The 19,326-nt window shown below is 40.2% G+C and overlaps 1 protein-coding gene across 4 annotated transcripts in view; it reads left to right on the top strand.

The window, feature by feature from the left end:
• The first annotated feature begins 607 nt into the window (after positions 1-607).
• ROBO2 (roundabout guidance receptor 2) overlaps positions 608-19,326 on the top strand; it is an 855,475-nt gene continuing 836,756 nt past the window's right edge. Inside the window, exons 1-2 of one of the 4 annotated variants that reach the window (XM_045002139.1) lie at positions 608-1,096; positions 4,501-4,653. Coding sequence is in view for 1 of the 4 variants with exons in the window: in XM_045002135.1 (XP_044858070.1) it covers positions 11,726-11,732 (7 nt within the window). In the remaining 3 variants the exon portion in view is untranslated. Of the gene's footprint in view, positions 1,097-4,497; positions 4,654-11,663; positions 11,733-19,326 lie in introns of those variants that run through there. The other 3 variants (XM_045002138.1, XM_045002137.1, XM_045002135.1) reach the window with 3 other exon arrangements.

Genomic DNA, 19,326 nt, shown 5'->3' with positions numbered 1-19,326 from the left:
TGCGCTGATATTCACATCCTTGTTGTCCGAACACGAGGCCATGTTGATGTGCCCTCAGTCTTGTTTACTTTGTCTCACAGTCTCAGAAAAAATGTGCAACTCAGGTGCCAAGAATCCTGTCTAGCTCATCAGAGATTAAAAACTGTTTCCATCTGATGGGTATGACAGCATGGCAATCGCAGGTGTGATTGCAGCACAGGGTAGATATATGTGGCTAGCTTTAGCCACAATACCTTGGCTAAAAACAGCAGTGTAGCTGTGACAGTGCAGGATTCAGCACAGCAGTACAAGCACTTGAGACCTTCAGTACATACTCACATTGCTAGTCTATGCTGAAGCCTGTGTCACCATGTCTACACGGCTATTTGAATGTCTACCAGGTGGGATGGGGTGTTCCCCCCCCCAGCCATGAAAGGGTTAATGTTGATTGAGACGAGGTGATTAATCTGATGGGCCACAGCTGAGAGGAATTAGGTGTCTAAGCAATCCCCTGATTCAGAGAGGGAGCCCAGCTGGGGAGGAATGAGCTGTGTTGGATGTATCAAGACAGAAAATTGGAAGCAGAGGGGGCTGCTAGGAAAATCTGCAGCCATTACCTGGGGGAATGAAGGAAGGAGTGTTTGCAGGCTGTAGGGACAGGTAGCCTGAAGTTACTCTTGAGGAGGGAGTTGAGAGGCTGGCAAACACAGAGGGTGGGGAGAGCTCAATACAGTGGGAAAGGCAGTAAAATAACCTTGGCTGCTAATTAAAGGGTCCCTGAGCTGGATTAGATTAGAGGGTGGACCTGGGTTTCCCTGCTAGCCACTGAAGACATAGGGCAGTGAGTGAGCAGACTATCTAAGACAGAGAACCTGGCAATGAGGCAGTGAATGGAAAGACTGCCCAAAATTGCTGCTGAAAGACTTTTTTGATCCTCCGGAAGGGGAAAACATGTATAGTGACCTGGCTGGAGGACTGAGTCACCAAGAGACAGTAGCAGCTCAGTGAGCAAGAAGGGCTGCAGACCCAGAGAGAGACAGCATGCAACCCTGGAAAGATGTATTATTGCCCTTGTGAAGCTAATCCCCAGAATGGCCAGGAGGAGGTTCCACCTGTGGTGAGTAGAGGACCAAGTCACAGCACGCTGCAAAGGCACCTGGGCTTGCAGTATGGGCACATCCTAACTGAGAGAATTGTGGTGAATCCTAGCTGCAGCTCCTAAGTCACTGTATAGGCTCTGCTCTGAAGAGCTTATACTATATTTCTGACTTTATATTTTCAGTACCCCCAATTGGGCCCTGACTTCAGTTGGCCCCACTAGTGAGAGCTTTAGTATTGGGGACCAAAATTGCCTCACTACATTTGTGAGAGATGTCAATGCTGTTTCCCACCTTTAAGAGTGAACAGGATGAAGTAAAAAGTCAGAGGAGAGACTTACACCCATTTTTATATAGAATGTTTATAGTTTTAAATCTCATGCTGTGGGAGCTAATCTCATGAGTTTTGGGGTCTGATTTGATTTTTGAACTCCCACAACTGACACTACTGTATAATGCTACTGTTAGATTTGAAGGAGGCATTCTATCCTAAACCCCTATTTTTCACTCCCTTATAACATTTTTTTTTAAAATGTGGGAGTTGTCATTCCTCATGCTGAGCTAAGTCTGTACACAAAGAGGTGTGTGGTGTTTGTTTGCTATCCTAATGTTTAATTTCTCCCTGTACATACAAAGTGTTCTTATTGCTACTGCATATTTTGTATCTGATTTGTGGATAAATGAAGGCTTTTAGTGTAATATTAGGGAATGGAGTCAGTGGCTACTGCCCCTTGCCATGTTACATGAGTTTTAATCTTTGTCCCCCGATACACATTGTATAATTGGGGCTAGGAAATAGTTTTGTTGTTTTTGTTTTTAATGCATACATGTGTGTCACATCTTGATTACATTGGGATAAAAGAAAACTGAATCTCTCATAACTTAACTAAATGCAGCCTCTCAAATCCCGCATTCTGGAAGGGAACCTGGCAGAAAACTAGAAGAGGTGTCTGGGAGGGGGGATTCCAAATTCCCCTGGAAGCAAATGGCAGTGTGGACAAATTGGAATAGGTAAAATATTCTATGCTTTTGTATGTGGCACAAGCCCAGAGGTTTTCAAGGTCTACAAAATAGTAGAGATCATCAAGGGGACTACCAACTGCCTTTAAAAAAAAAAATCAAAACCACTTTCCTAACTGAAAGAAGAGCACTCACAAAACACACACTATCTTACAAGCTACTGGCTGTCCAGTGAGGCTCTTGAGCATTGTTACAGAATAAAGCTGAACAAATTGAACGTGTCCAGTTTTCAGATGAACAAACTTGACACAGAATGAGGACTTGTCTACATGATGGGGCAATGTGCGCTCTCGGGTGTGATTTCTAAAGCATACTAATGTGTTGTGTATTAACGGGTCTGTGCAGACCCTGCTGGTGCTAGTTAAAACTTCACTAGTGCACTAAACCCTATAATGAACTGGCTATAAAATGCCACTAATGCTTCATTACACTTTGTTTGTTTTGAGATTAAGCCTGACAAACAAGATAACTCTATTAAAAGAGAGATGTTCTCAGCTCCTGAAAAGTAAAATGTTTCAAGCTTAAAAACACGCTGTCAGTACTAGGTTCCCTCCAACTCTGTTTAGAGTGTTTAGCCCATTTTTCTGTTAAAATGCAAGAATGTTTTCATTTTTTCATGTTACTGTTTATAATAAAAGATGCCTTAAAATATATTTATTCATTAAGAATGAGGCAAAAGTGCTTGCAATAAAAGTTTGTGAATCTGATTTGGCTGTATCAGTTAATACTACAAATCAGCTAATTCTTGCTACAAAAGCATTGAAATAGAAGCTAGGTTATTGCAAAAAGGTGCAAAGTAAATTTCAGCTGTGAATATGGTGATGAGTGGTGCTATTTATAGAGAATAAAACAGGTGCACAGTAAATAGAGAGAATTCAGTTTTAAGGTGGTTTGCTGAAAGCAGGCATGCCCTAGTGCAGGGATTGGCAACCTTTGGCATGCCATTCCCGGGCAATGGGGGTGGCAAGAAGTGGCGGCCAGCATATGGCTCAGCTCGCGCCAATTCCCGCAGCCCCCATTGGCCTGAGATGGCAAACCGCGGCCAGTGGGAGCCACACTCGGCCGAACCTGCAGATGCGGCAGTTAAACAAACTGGCCTGGCCCACCAGGGGGCTTACCCTAGTGAGCTGCATGCTAAAGGTTGCTGATCCCTGCCCTAGTGTCTATAACAGGGGTCAGCAACCTTTCAGAAGTGGTGTGCTGAGTCTTCATTTATTCACTCTAATTTAAGGTTTCATGTGCCAGTAATACATTTTAACATTTTTAGAAGGTCTCTTTCTATAAGTCAATAATATATAACTAAACTATTGTTGTATGTAAAGTAAATAAGGTTTTTTAAATATTTAAGTTTCATTTAAAATTAAATAAAAATGCAGAGGCCCCTGGACTGGTGGCCAGGACCCGGGCAGTGTGAGTGGCACTGAAAATCAGCTTGTGTGCCACCTTCAGCATGCATGCCATAGGTTTCCTACTCCTATAACATTGTCAAACTTTTGCTCAATGACAAAACACTACCCTTTCTGAAAGCTTACTCCGTTTATAGCTTGCTGACAAACTGTATTCACTGCATTTCCTCTCATTTGCTTCCCGTTTTTAGATTTCATGGCAAATAGGTTTCCTTGAACTCCTTGGCTTTAATTTCTGTAGTGATATGTTCTCTCTTGTTGAAAAGTGGATGCCCATAAAATGGAACCTGGTGTCCCCCTGTTCATCCATTCTATCCCCTTGCCAAAGAGTCTTCCTGGAGAAAGATTATGTCAATATTTATTAAATAAATTATTAATAGTTATTAATAAAACTATTTATTATTGAAAACAGTAATTCCAAGGACATACATGTGTGCTGGCATGTAACGTAGACAGAGAAACTGAGTGGAATGCATGTCAACATTGCATATGTTACACTGAGAAGAAATAGGTGTAAGAATTTAGTGTATTTTAAAGCATATGTGAGATACTAATTGTTGAATATATAGTTTATTTTAGTTTGATACAACAGCAGGTGAATTAGTCTAGTTCAGGGGTCAGCAACCTCTGGCACGCGGCTCACCAGGGTAAGCACCCTGGCGGGCCGGGCCAGTTTGTTTACCTGCCGCGTTGGCAGGTTCGGCTGATTGCGGCTCCTACTGGCCGTGGTTTGCCGTCCCAGGCCAATGGGGGCTGCAGGAAGCGGTGCAGGCGAGGAATGTGCTGGCCATGGCTTTCCACCGCCCCCATTGGCCTGGGACGGTGAACCACAGCAGCTGAACCTGCTGATGTGGCAGGTAAACAAACTGGCCCAGCCCGGCAGGGTTCTTACCTTGGCGAGCTGCGTGCCAGAAGTTGCCGACCCCTGGTCTAGTTTTTATCCCTTTCTATGAAAACAGAGGAAATGCTTTCAAAATGCTTATTGCTAACTTCAGCAGGGGATGCCTCCAGCAGACATTACCATAAGATGTCACTGTGGTAGATGGGGAAAACTGTCCGAGTTGAATGGGAATACTGATGTTCAAGATACAGAACTTGTTCATAGCAGATAAATCAGGCAGCTCCTGCCAGGCTGAGGATTCCAACTTCAGGTATGAAAGAGTTAATAAGGACTTTAATAAAAAAAAAAAGTCTGAAAGCAAACACACTTAATGATAATGACAAGTACTTATGCAAATGAACTGTTAATACTCATCCAGCCAGAGGTGATTAAGTCTCTTCTAGGGTAGCAGGAGATTTCACCCAGCAGGGGCTATTTGGGAGATAGTAAAAAGGCAAAGGCTTAAATAACTTTCTTATGACTTCAGGGGTTACCAGGACTTCTGCTGTAGTTAAGCCAGATATTGCTGCATTATCCCTGAGGAGGTCATAGCTTTAGGCACCAGGCAAGTCTTTTAACCTGTACAGGTTTTTAAGGTGAATAAGAGTACAGACACTGATCGGAGTGATCTGTTGGCATTAAATAGATTGAAAAAATGAGAGGAACTAAGGGATCCTCTAGTGTAATACTTAATTAAGTAAACTAGAACCAGGGGAAAAAAAGGAATTATAGCTCCTATTAAGTCATACAGGCAGCCTCCTGAATTAGATTGTGTGCAATTTTAATACCTATAAAATAAATGTTCTCAAGTACCTTTACTAATCAAAAATGTATACAAACATATACTATAAGAAGTAACTGGATTTAGGTCTAATAAAGGAAAAAGACAAAGGTTGTGCCTGAATCTTCAGGCACAGTGAGATATTTTATCCTGAACTGCATAATGGAGGGATTAGTAGACACTGGGATCACTTGGTTTTTTTTTTTAAACTCTCTAAAGCAGCAAAAGCTGCTCCTACTATCATAACACTTGACTGTGTATCCTTTTTGTTAAGGTGAATACCACTGGAAGATAATACAAGTAAAGGGTTTCACCCTCCTTTCTCCTATCCCTATCTCTGATGCCTTGAAAAGCTGCTCCTTACTGGATGAATCTCTGCCAGTGAGACTTTGAGTTATAGAGAGAGAAAGCAAAACTGTGGCTGAATGGAACACTAATGTTTGAGGGGGTATTGGAAAATAGAGGCTTCATATTGCTTTAAAATATGAAATTGTTTGAAATTTTTCCAAAAGTATTCAGCTCAGCTCCTAATTTTAAAGCCATTTTAGATTTTTTTTCCGAGACAAATAAATTGTATTACAAGTCTTATGCATACAGTGAACTTTGAAGGAAAATGGCACTCTGAATTAGCATCGGGTTTATACCATTGACAATGACTCTAAAAACAGTTGTATGGGCAAATGATTTGGAGCCTCAAGGGCTCCAAGAAAAAGCCAGTAGTTAACAGTTGTTACCAATCACTACTCAATCTGGTCCCCATAGCTGGGGAGAAGAGGGTCCAGCTGTTTGAGGTTTTCTGATGCAAAATTCCTTCTTAATAAACTCCCAGTCTTATGCTTACACTCACATGTTTTATACCTTTTTTTTTTGGTGGGGGGGAGGATAGGGGATTGGGGAAATGAAAGGATTAGCAGTATCATGCCTCTGAGTCAGTAAGTTAATTAAAGCCTGTGTGTATAAAATGGAACAATGAATTATTTAGTGGATAACAAACATGATATAAAATTCCATTTATTGGCATTCCAAGTCCATTTTTAGTTCTGGAATGTGAACATTATTATTTCTGCATAATACTAGAAAATATAAATGTTTGTAAACATGTTACCTAAGATTCAGGCAAAAATGTTTCCTATGTTCTGTGCTTTCCTAAATTGCATCCATATTCTATTTTTTTTATATTTATGTGAAATTGGGGAGGAGAGACATGTTTATCTAAAATATAAAGTCTGTAAGAAGAGCTAGTACTTAACCCAAACCCAGAATTGCAACACAGTCAAAGTTTGGAGACACTTGAGTTGTAAACTGGAATCTGTTTAGATTTTGCAAATCACCACTGTCTTCGCTATGAGTCAAAGCAAACCCAGATTCACTTCCTAAAATTTACTGAGTTTTTGTGGGTGTTTTTTTTTTTTCTTTCCTCTGTCAAATTTAGGCAGATCCTGCAAGCTGTTCTATGTGTCAAACCTTTGATGCGCAAATTCACATTGACCTCAGTGGAACTTTATATGAGCATAGCCATGTAGAACACCTTGACATTTTGGGGCCTTATCTATGTATCTATTCTATGTATCTATCTTATCTATTTTTGTGTCAAACATATTTTTGATCTTTCTTTCAACTGCTTACTTGAGCTTCTTTACCACTCTGTGAATTGAAAGCCATGTAAATTGGCAAGGCTGTGATCGACTTCTCCGTAGTTAGAAAGTACTCTATAGTGTGTCATTCTTTTAATTAGAGCCAAAGGAAATGGTTACTCTATCACCGGTGATGACTGATATCCATTCAGTATAAAACCAGATCCAACACACGTTTGGTGATGCTGGCTTGGCAACACACAATTGAAAACTAAATTTGTCACTGAGACCTAGGGTGGGGGTGTGTTTAAAAAAAAAAAAAGTGCCCAAGTGATTAGCAGTCTAACTATGACTTCAGTGTCACTGAAAGTCAGTTCATAAGTACAAAAGCACCAAATCCTCAAAGGTGTTTGGGTGTTTAAATTGATGTGTCAGTACCATGGTGTCCCCTCTAGCCAGGTCTGTCATGGCACCTGAGCTCACTCAGGCTGGTAGAGTTGTTAGTCTATTCCTGGTGCCAACGTAGCTGAAAACCCTCTTTGCTCTTATGTCTATCGGGATTGGTAGGGGAACCCAGGCCTGCCAACTCCATTGGGTTCCAACTCAGGACCTTCAAGCTAGATAAGTTGCATCAAAGTTCACCAACTCTAGCTGTGCCCCGAGCTCCTTCCTACCTCATCTTGTCTGCTAGTCTTTCTACAGTGTTGTCCCTGAGCAGCATTTCAGAAGCTTGCTGGCAGGAGTTTGTTGGGGGGTTTTTTGTTTGTTTGTTTTTGTTTTTTTTCCCCCCTCCTGCCTGTTCACTCCTATGGTAGCTGCCCAACCCCTCTGCCTCCCAGTCTTCTTACCCGTCCAGCACCTTGAAAGGGCCTGCTTTTCAGAAAAAACCTTGCACCCCAGCCCTCTGAAAACCAGGGCCACCCAGAGGATTCAGGGGGCCTGGGGCAAAGCAATTTCGGGGGCCCTTTCCATAAAAAAAGTTGCAATACTATAGAATACTATATTCTTGTGGGGGCCCCTGCAGGGCCCGGGGCTTGGGGCAAATTGCCCCACTTGCCCCCACTCTGGGCGGCCCTGCTGAAAACTGAGCCTTTTCAAAGTCTCAAGCCAGGCACCTGAAATCACTAGTCACTTCTGAAAGCATGAGCCTCCAGACCCAAGAATATTCATGATGCCAAAATTGTTTGATTCTTGCGAGGGCTTCACAGGCTGGCTGATCCTTTAAGACAAGTCAGGCTCAGTGCTTATGTACACTTACAGAGCTGCAGCAGCACAACTGCATCGGTGCAACTGTGCCTCTGTAGCACGTGGTGAAGACCTATCTACGCTGATAGCTTCTCCAGAGAGGCAATAGATATGTTGGCAGGAGAAACTCTTCTATTGACATAGCACTGTCTATACCGCGAGTTAGGTCATTATAACTGTGTGGCTTAGCAGTGTGATTTTTTTTTTCCACACCCCTGAGCGATGTAGTTATACCAACATAAGTTTCCAGTATAAACCCGGGCTCAGATTTGCCTGTGACCTGGTAGCTATTCGCCAGCTGAACATGATACGGAGACTTAATTATAACTGACTAGGGATGATCAGAGATTATTACATAAATAGAGGGGATAACTCAGAGAAGGTAGGAAGTTTTTGCATCTGGAAAGGGCCTGCCAAAGGTTGGAGAGGAAAAGGCAGCCTGGAGTGAAATGCTTTGTGTTATGTTGTAGCTGTGTGAAGCAGCATGTTTCCTTTCAGAAAGAAAGAGGGCATAGGGAGAGTGGACACTGAGACAAGCCCAGGCGGACCCATAGAGGGCAGTTACCATAGTATTTTCTGCATTCATGTAATCACAGAATGGGAGGACGGTATTTTTTGAACAACTGTTAGAGGGGAAACTAAGGACCGAGCCCAGGAAAAATGATTGAAGTACTGAAGAGCTGTGGCCAGGGGCATGGGAGTGGAATGAATAAAGTAGCAATAGAATTAGTTGAAATGCTGGAATGTGTGTGTGAGGTAATTATGAAGGAACCAGAGCCTTCCTGGTGGAGGTGGGGGAGGGGGTGTGCTTTTGTCTGCAGAGGGCATACCTGGACAGCCTGGCCTCCTGCAGGGGGTTTTGAAAGTAGGCTGGATGGCTATGCTCTAGCAAGAGCTCTTTGTGTTTGATTTAACAGACCCCTGAAGGATTTTTGCATAATGATTTCTACTTGATAGGAAGAGGTGATATGTTTCCCTCCTAAGTGGATAAATTACTCATAATTTATCCATCCACTTAAGAATTAAAGTGTGGGGGGGAGGCGGGGGGGGGGTGTCAGTAGTACAATCCTCCTATTCTTAAATATTTTAGTTCTTATATCCTTTTCAGGATAAGCAACAGAAGTCAGTATCAAACCCAAATGCATTAATTTTCATTGAATACTATTCTACACTCTTTACAAATTATTCTATAGCTGGAGAAAATAAGTGAACATCCAGCACTATGATATTTAATGTTGGGTTTTTTGCTAATTTTGTAGTTATGACTTAGTTTTTCAGTACTCTATATCAGCATAATTAATTGTTTCTATAGGACTGTGTTTCCATTTGGCAGTTTGACACCTGGATTCTATTTACATTTGGCACCTTTTGTTATATGGGATCTTATTTTTTTAATACTTAATTCGTACATAAAGCTTAGCACAAAAAGGGCTTATTTCATGTTTGCTGTAGCACCTTACAGTTGGTCTTCTGGCTCAGCTATAGTCCAGTTAGCAGCATACAGACAGTGAGAGAGAGGTTTTATGGGCCATATTATTGCATTGTTAAACTGATGTAAATTCTGGGTAACACCAATACAATTACTGGTTAATTTGTGCAAGTGAGTATCTGCCTTTGTGGCTTTTAAGATTTCAAGTCCACATTTGGAGCCGCGTTTTGCTATAACATGGATGTAATTTTTGTTTCAGTCAATAGAAGCAAAAACAACAAGGAGTCCTTGTGGCACCTTAAAGACTAACAAATTTATTTGGGCATAAGTTTTTGTGGGCTAGACACTTCATCTGATGCATGAAGTGAAAAAACCAGTCAACGGAAGGTTCACCACCTGCAACTGAAGCAGAAATTGATGCACTGGGCCAATTTCATCCCTACTGTAATTCTATTGAACTTAATAAAGTTACACCAGCTATATGACCCTTGAAATGCAAATCAAATATGTAAACTTACTGTAAGATCTGCACAAACCTTAGTTTGACCATAAAGATTTACCTCTATCTTAAAACAACAAATTATAATTTAAAATGAGTGCCTAACTTAAGGCATTTTTAGACCTTTTTTAAAAAATGGCTACTTTTTCTGCACATAGCTCAGCGCCTGCAATAAAATTGTAGGAACTATGGCACTGAGTCCAAATTATTTCATTTTAGATGTTTGTTTACTCAGTGGTATCTATAAAACATTGATCATAATTGAAAGCCTCCAGGCTTTTGCAGATTTCATTCTTAGACAACATATACATTGTAAGGGGTAGTCAATAGACTGCAGGCCAAATCTTGATCACCAGATGTTTTTGAATGGATCCCAACATCTTTATTTACTTATCATCAGAGGTGAAAGTAAGCCGGTACGGTACGGCGTACCGGCAAGAGCCAGTACACTGTGCCATACCGCACCGGCTTCCGCGGCAGGGATTTAAAGAGCTCTGGGCTCCCCGCCGCAGCAGGCAGCCCAGAGCCCTTTGAATCCCGCCTGCGGCTCCGGCGCCTGGACTGGGGCTGGATTTAAAGGACTCAGAGCTCCCTGCAGCGGCAGGAGCTCCGGGCCCTTTAAATCCCAGCCCCAGCCCGGCAAGGCTTGGTGGTCCTGGGTTGATTTAAAGGCCCTGGGGCTCCCAGCCACAGCCGGTGCCCCAGAGCCTTTAAATCTTGAGAGGCTATGCCTCTTCCTGCTGAGGCCATGCCCCCCTCAGGACTCCAGCAGTACCGGTAAAGTCCTGAAAACAAAATGAAAGTAATTTACTCTGGAGTCTGGATCTTGACTATATTGTTACCAAGAAATTTGAACCTTGACAAAAAATAATTAACTATCCCTAGTATAGGGAGTCTGGATGCCTAACCTAGGGCTGTGCATTCCATTAGGCAGCAAGGCACCTAAAGTTGGGCATTTTAATGGGGTCTAAATTCCTAATCTTATAACCAAGTGCTGAAGCAGCTTTCATGTTCCAATAGGTATAGCATACAATCTTCTTCCTGATAGAAGTACCTAAAAAAAGCAATAAGGAAAGAAATGGGTAAGTGCCCTGTTAACCTGAAAGCTCTAAGATGATGGTGGCACTGCTATTTTTAGCATTATGAAGAGTTTTATTAAATTGCAAACATTTTAGCAAAGTATCAGAGAGGTAGCTTGCTTCTTGCTTGCTTATATTTACCTGCCCCTGGAAATTTCCACTCTTGCGTCCGACGAAGTGGGTATTCACCCACGAAAGCTCATGCTGCAAAAGTCTGTTAGTCTATAAGGTGCCACAGGATTCTTTGCTGCTATTTTAGCAAAGAAACTTTCTGCCTGGACTGAGTAATGTTAAGCATTCTGCATTTATAATCACTTTGCTTCACAAGCAAAGCTCCACTTCGCCTTTGTGATCTACAAATATAGTTCTCTATTTTTTTTCCCTTGAGCCTACAAATACAATAGGCTAGCAGCATTAGCGGCGTGATAGGTTCCAAGTATGTCTAGAATACATGTACTGACTCTTGGGTCAGGGCAAGAATATTTGACTGTTGGTTTCAGCTGCAGACATTGTCAAACATGAGCAGAATTTGGTTGTTAAAATTAATTGACATAAGAGCAGAACTTGGCTGAGAAATTTTTATTTTTAACCATAAATGGAAATGCCACATCATTTAATGTACTGCATACTACTTTGTGATTTCTCTTCTGTGACCATGTAGCTGTCTTTATTAGGTAACATACAGGAAACAACAGTCTCTGTCTGCATAGTCTAGAACTGGTCGCAGTACCCATGAATGGAAGGTAAGATTCTGGGTTTTCCTATATCTAGCTGTGCCTTATTTCATCTTAACTCTTCCACTTAATAAACCTGAGACCTTCAGTTGACTGTGCAAGACCTATCCCTACACCACTGAGGTCAGTAGAAATCTGTGTGGGTGTAGTCAAATGTGGGATTGATTCTACTTTTGGATGTTATGTAGGTAATGCAACTTTATGGTCCAGGGTTTCTTATTTAAATGGGTTTTGAATCCTCTCTACACAATTATACTGCATCTTTCATCCATGCATTTGTATAAGCTCCCCCCTTGAACAATTTTTCCCCCTCATTACCTAGCATGTAGCCTGAAATGAAATTCAAGTTCTAGCATTAGGAAGAAGTTCAAATGTAACTAACAAAAGAGCTGCATAACATGATTTTTTTGTACAAATTATGGACTGATCTGAGATACACAAAAGCAAGTCGGGGAGAATAAAGCCTTCACCCACCCCAACCCCAGGGAGTTTCTTGGGGGAAACGGATAATTACAATGCCAATTTTTATTCGTAAAGGAATAGGATTACCAGATGTCCCATTTTTAAAGGGACAGTCCTGGTTTTTGGGTCTTTTTCTTATATAGGTGCCTATTTACCCCACCCCACCCCTGTCCTTTTTTTTTACAGTTGCTATCTGGTAACCCTATAAAGTAACATGGACAATTTATGACCTTATATGTCTATTCTTGGCTAGCGAATCTCATTTTGATATTCCTCCTTAAATGAGTAATAAAGCACCTCTGATAGTAATAAACTATCTTTCTTTGACATTTCATGATAACTGTAACAACAAATAAAGAGGAGACTTCAAAGATTGCTTACCTCAAAAGCTCTATAACATCCATTTGAATAAAATCCATGACTTTAACAAAGGTGATGCTGAAAATGTCATGGAATTAAATTAATGGTCTATTTCTCTTGCTTCATATTGTCTATATTTTATTCATAATTTATTCTACAGCACATATTGCATGTTGATTGAAGGAAATATTAAATCCAGCTGAGCTTTAGGCAATTTTTAAAGGAATGAATATAATTATACATGTTAATAGACTTGAATCTGCTTTTATTTGGCCATGTCTGTCATATAACAGATCACTAAGCTTTGTCTTTTATACCCATTAATCTTTTCACTAAGACTCAGAAGTTACTCTTCTATATCTATACCCACCTTTTTGTGCTCCTATGAGTTAACCACCAGGGCTTAGAGTGAGCTTGTACTGGCCAAAATGCTGTATCCCTTTTTTTTCGTCCCATCTGTTTCTGCAGAATTCAAGCTTTCTACATAACAAAAATTAAACAATTTTATAGCCCCTCTGGTTATGAAGAAACCATTCTGAATGAGAACTGATGAAGTCTTGAATCTGAAGCAGTAACTTTGAGAGATGAGCTCTGCATCTATCAATCTCAACTGGATATTAATTCTGCAGACTAATGACTGTAGATGTCAGCATTAACTATTTCACAATGGATCTTTTAACGGAAATATTCAGCAACTCTTGGTTTATGAGTATAATTTGTGGTGATTTTGGAGCTACAGTCAAGTATCTTCATTCCCCTCCCAGTCTGACTCTAGTCAAGCCCAAAACAAGGGGGGAAAGGGACTAAGTTTAATATTTTTTTCATCTTAGTAATCCTACCTTTTACTGTAATACCACTTGATAACTTCCACTAAAACAGCCTGAGTGAGGATTGAAAGACTTAATCCAACATTATACCTGAAAATGCAGTTTACTTTTAAAAATAATGTGTTTCTGAGGAAATCATATAAGCATCTGTTATATGATCGGACCTTATGTACTCAAAACATGGTCTCACATGTAATTTGAATATTGCATGGTAGTTCGTATAAATAAGCACACTCAAACATTGTTACACTTACAAATTCTTCTATTGATTTGCACTGCACATACAAACTTTGGGCCTGTTTCTTCAAATGGCTACTCCTGCCATGTATAGTTACTGAAGCACAGAGTCCCGTTAAATTTAATGGAACTACACAGCTGGATAACACTTGGCTCATTCTCCTATGTTGCTGTCCCCTAATGCCAGTCCTCCCTGCTCATCCCTCCCCCCAGCATGTGCAGCCACATTTCTATTTTCTCTCCAGTCTCTCACATGCATCCAACGAAGTGGGTATTCACCCACAAAAGCTCATGCTCCAATACGTCTGTTAGTCTATAAGGTGCCACAGGACTCTTTGCTGCTTCTCGAGTCTTGTTTCCAATAGCAATGGCAGCCAGTTGTGCAATTTTGGATAAAATAGGATTCCTGGAGCTTCAATCTCTGTGTGGGGGCTGGTGGAGGTGTTTTGAACTGAGTGTTGTGGTGGATGTAGCCTCTTGAGGACTGAGTTCTTAGAAAGAAGAGCGTTTGGGGGAAGGGTTTATCAACAGTATTGGTGTGGAGTGGATGAAGGATGAGAGCAACCTAGCTCTTCCTATCTAGGCTCATATACACACACACTCTCCTGCCCCTTTACATGGCTCTCCCACTTTGAGACTGGGATGAAACATTCCCCAGAGGGGCCCAGTCTGTGGGATCACTACAAAAAATGGATCAATGTGGGGAAATGTTATGTACTTATTAATTGTTACTTGTCCTGAATACCAGTGACTTTAGTTTTCTCCAACCCTTGGCTAAAGTCTTTCTCTTTCTCTTGTCTTCCTTCCTCTCATTTCTCAACCACCTCTAACCATTTCTTTCTGAGAATGCTCCTTGTCTAAATTTCTGTACCTAATTCTTTTAATCGCTACCCCAGGTACTTGTGATTTTTAAGTGTGTCCACAAGCCATAAAGAAATAAGAGAAACCAAATAGCATCTTTCTAGACATTCCCTGATCTACTTACATATCGGGGTTTCAGATAAGTAATTCCTAGGTCTGGTTTGATTTTTCATACCTGGCTTAAACCTTCTTACAGCATTGCTGCTCTGTCTCTCCTCTCTCTGGAGAACAACAGACAGACAAAGGGGAAGTTTGTTTTTTTTTCCCAATTTTAAAAAGTTCTAGCTCTCCCATGGGCACCTGACCAAAAGAGCCAACTCCTTTCCTTTTACCTATGGGCTTTTTTTTTAACCTTTTACAGGTAAAGCAAGTAGAGAACAACTGTTAACAGGGATTTTGTAGCTAGCTAGCTGGCTGGGTGTCCATCCCCTCACCCTTCATTTATCACACACCTAGAGGTCACAACCAGGATTAGTGCTCCAATGAGCTACCATGTTCATACACGCAGAGGCGGTCTGTCTCACTAAATTATATGCTTTTTCTAGATAAATGGCAGGGGAAATAGAGGTGAAGTGACTTGCCAAACTTCTGCACCATCATGTTTAAAGAAAGAATGCAGTGGGATCAGAGGTGTTTTCGAGTCTTGCTGCTATCAAGTGGGGCTTTGTAAAGCAGGACTTGATGACAGTTGTGTACGCAATTTAGTTTGTCAATAATTTCACCTACATTCCATCACATCTGTGTGGCACTGAGCTAGTGTATGGAGCTGTATGGAATGGCTCAATATTCCCTTGAATATGTAATTAATGCTTAATGACTTACCTTAAAATACACATTCTACTTTGAATTATTTAAATGGATTATGGGACTGTGAATGGGGTGCAATATTTTCAATATCTTATTGTACTCACAGGACCCAGCTTCTTCCTCCTCACCATTTTTCCATTACAAATTGTTCTGGAGTATTTGAGCCGGGGGGCGGGGTGGTGTGTTAGCAAGTCCATATCTTTATCATAACTAGAGCAGTTTGAAAGGTTTTGGGGTTATTGTGTTTTATATATAAAACCTTTTTCTGTCTTCAAATGCTGTTTGGTTGAAACCGGAATGTATGTGTGTTTGTTTTTTTGCTTTTTTTGACAAGCATCTTGCTGGGAAGAGAGCTCAGGTTCAATACTGGGGAGAGACAGATATTGAGTTGAAAAGATACAGTTAGCTTGCCCCAGTAGCCTTGTGGTTAGGGCTCTTGTGTTTAACATGGGAGCCCTGGGTTCCAGTCTCTACTTTGCCTTATCTGGAGGTTGAGCCTGGAGTTTCCCATATCTCAAGTAAGTGTCCTAACCACCAAGCCATAGTCAGCGTGTCTCATTTTATTTCAAGGAAATTTTTTGGAAGGTGTGACTTTTTTTTTGTCCTGATGCAGAAAAACAAATTTGCAAACTTAGACATTTTCCATGAAACAGAATTCTCGTTTTCTGGCCAGCCCTAATCGTAGCCTCTCCCCGCCCCCCCCCCTTTTTTTTTAAATACTCCAACAATACAAACACCAATAAGCAAAATTGCAGTAAAAGTGGAGCTGTGATAGTTTCTAAGGTGGTTATCTAGTTCTCTGAACAAGATCAGCCTTGTAACTTATTCACTAGAGAATATATTGCCTCATAAGAGTGCACTTGTAATAGTATTGCTTAAATAATTACTCATCAGTGAATAATCAAATATATTGATGCCTTTTGAAAAAAGCTAATAAATCATATCTTTAGTGTAAATACTATTCTGAAAGTTAGCTTTTCAGTTAAAACTATTTAATTTTCATTTGCAGTTCAAACTTTTATACAATTTATTTGCAGTAACAAAAGATACTGAGATGCCTTTCTAAAGATACTTTCACCAGCAGTTCTTAAGTCTTTGTATAGTGGTGCTAAAGTGGGCCAAGTAGTCCAATATCTAAATTGTTCTTTGAGATCATATTGGCACATTGTGTCTGTCTCATAGCAGATCAATATGTTTGAGTGGCACAGAATAAGAAAGCAGGAATAAAAATGAAGGAAAATAATACTGTACACTAGAATAAGAAGGTTATTTGATGGTGTAACTACTTTAGCATGCTAATATATACCTGCATATATCTTAATTCCTTTTAAAAAGTCAGATATTAGTGACACTGGGACTTTATATAAAATAGTTATACCACCAGGTACATTAGCAGACAGTGGACATCAAATAAGTCTGTCTATTTTAATCTTGCTCTTCTATAACCCTTCTGCTTCTCACTGAAAAATGTTGTTGTTTTTTGGAAAACCTCTGAAGTTTTGTTTCAAGTAAGCTCCACTGTGATGTTGCTTTGGTAATCCTTTGTGGAAGGGACTGCATGAACACATGCATAAAATAAGAATATTTTAAATCTTAAGGCACTTGTACCCAAAGGTCTCGGGCTTGAACAACTGTATATCACTTAGCATCTTTAAAGTACAATAACCAAAAATACACTTCAGGTTAAATAATAACACTGTAGTTGGCCATACACTGCTGATGCTATGTCTTTCTGAGGATGCTATCTTAAATGGCAGACGGCCTCATTTCCTCTTGAATTTCCATAGTCTCATTGTTTGGTCTTAAGTTGCTAATGTATCATATGCATATCCTTTATGTAAATATCATGAACAGGGGGTACCATTCTTAAGAAAAGGCTTGCTTTTGCCTTTTAAATGGGTTTTGTCAGATAGCTTATGCATGTATTCATATTTGTATTTTTCTGGATATATGCATAATGATATGATAACTAGGATTTTCACACCAACTGATGGCAGCCTTAAGAAGCCACCCTTTAATTTGTGGTGGATCCAAAACTTCCAGTTCTGCTTTAGTTCACCTGAAATGCCACAAGGATGAGATCTCAGGCCAAGTTGAAATGAACTGAAAGTAAGTTTGAGATTCCAGTGATGTCTGATCTTAACCTGACTTCCAGCCTATCCCTGAGCTGGATTAATACTGCACCATGTGGTCTTCTGTATACAGACAAATTTCAGCCTACATGCAAAATTTAAAGCTTCCTTTGCTAATTCTCATCTCAGGGTATAGCATCAGTATTCTTTACCTACAAATATGAAGTTAGTATCACAGCAATATTATCTTACAGAATTTTGTAAATAATAACTAATAGAATAGACACTTCCCCATTAGTGATTCTTCACATTTCTCTCCTGACTTCCACATTAATTTTCAGTGAAACCCAGAGGTGGGTTCACAATGAATATGGGAAACTGTTTTCATAAATGGAAAATGTCTATTGTTCCATTCAAAACTTTAAGGTAATTTAATATATTTTGAGTATTTGCTATTCCAAATACCAAGTTTCGGGTGAACTTAACCTTGCATTTCTAGAACACTTCTGATTTTAAGTTAGCACTAAAGTACAATAATACCACGAAACATAAATTTCTCTTAATTGAACACTGTTTTCAAATGGATAGAGAATTGAAATCAACATAGGTAAAATGTTCAGTACAACTGCAATGTACAAACACAGATATGCTTCAAGATGTACAGCTCTATAGCTGTACATCCTATCAGAGTGGTAGCCATGTTGGTCTGTATCCACAAAAGCAACGAGGAATCCGGTGACACCTTAAAGACTTATTTATTTGAGCATAAGCTTAAGTGGTTAAAAAAAAAAACCATCTTCAGATACATAGAGTGAAAATTACAGATACGAGAATAAATATAGATTGACACATGAAGAGAAGGGAGAAAACCAGTGTTGAAGGCCAATTTAGTCAGGGTGGATGTAGTCCACTCCCAATAATAGAGGAGGAGGTGTCCATACCTAGAGAGGGAAAATTTTGTAGTGAGCCAACCACTTCTAGTTTCTATTCATGCCCAAATTGATGGTGCAGCAGCTTCTCTTTGAAGTCTGTTTTTAAAGTTGTTGTTGAAGAATGACTACTTTTAAATCTGTTACTGAGTGTTCAGGGAGATTGAAGTGTCTGATTTGTGTCCATTTATCCTTTTATGAAGAGAGTGCTGGGTTTGGACAATGTGCCAGCAATGCCTCTCTGCCATGTACATGATGGCATATATCACATTAGTAGATGTACAGGTGAATGAGCCTCTGATGGTGTGGTTGGGTCCTATGATGGTGTCGCTAGAGTAGATATGGGGACAGAGAAGGCAATGGGGTTTGTTACAGGGATTGGTTCCTGGGTTAGTCTTTCTGTGGTGTGTAGTTGCTGGTGAGTATCTGCTTCAGGTTGAGGGGGCTGTCTGTAAGTAACAATTGGCCTGTCTTCCAAGGCTTCTGAGAGTGGGGGATCATTTTCCACTATGATTGACATTAAAATATACTTTTATGAGCTCCTTTTTGTATGCAGTTAAGGAAGAGATGCCTATCAAATCTGTATTGAGAGAATTATAGGTCTGAATCTTAATGTTGTAGCTACTTTGTGATTTTTGAAGAAGTGGAGTGGTTAAAGAAGTCTGCAGATTACACTTTGTAAATGAACTAGGGATGACAAGTGAACATTGTGATGCTACTCTGTCAATATAGCAGAGATGCTGTCGATATATCACACGTTGGGATATTATGCTTTTTTTAGCTTACCTTAGGAGGAAAACTGGAAACTAAAGAACAAATGGAGATAATTAGCATTGGGAAATTGAAACTGTTTTGCTCGTTACACACACACGCTTTATTTCTTCCATTGCTCTGTAGGCAACTACTTTATTTCGCCCCCAAATTTACTACATTTAAAGGACCTAGACTCTGTGTTTACATCATTGGCTCAATTCATGTTTGTTCAACTCTAATTTTGAAACTAACTATGTTGGCAAGTGGAGAGTCCTCAACCATTATCAACCATAAG

Source organism: Mauremys mutica, chromosome 1, assembly GCF_020497125.1.
Source record: "Mauremys mutica isolate MM-2020 ecotype Southern chromosome 1, ASM2049712v1, whole genome shotgun sequence".
NCBI lineage: Eukaryota > Metazoa > Chordata > Testudines > Geoemydidae > Mauremys > Mauremys mutica.
The sequence above is the reverse complement of the archived record's forward strand: the minus strand, read 5'-3'. Positions and strand labels throughout refer to the sequence as shown.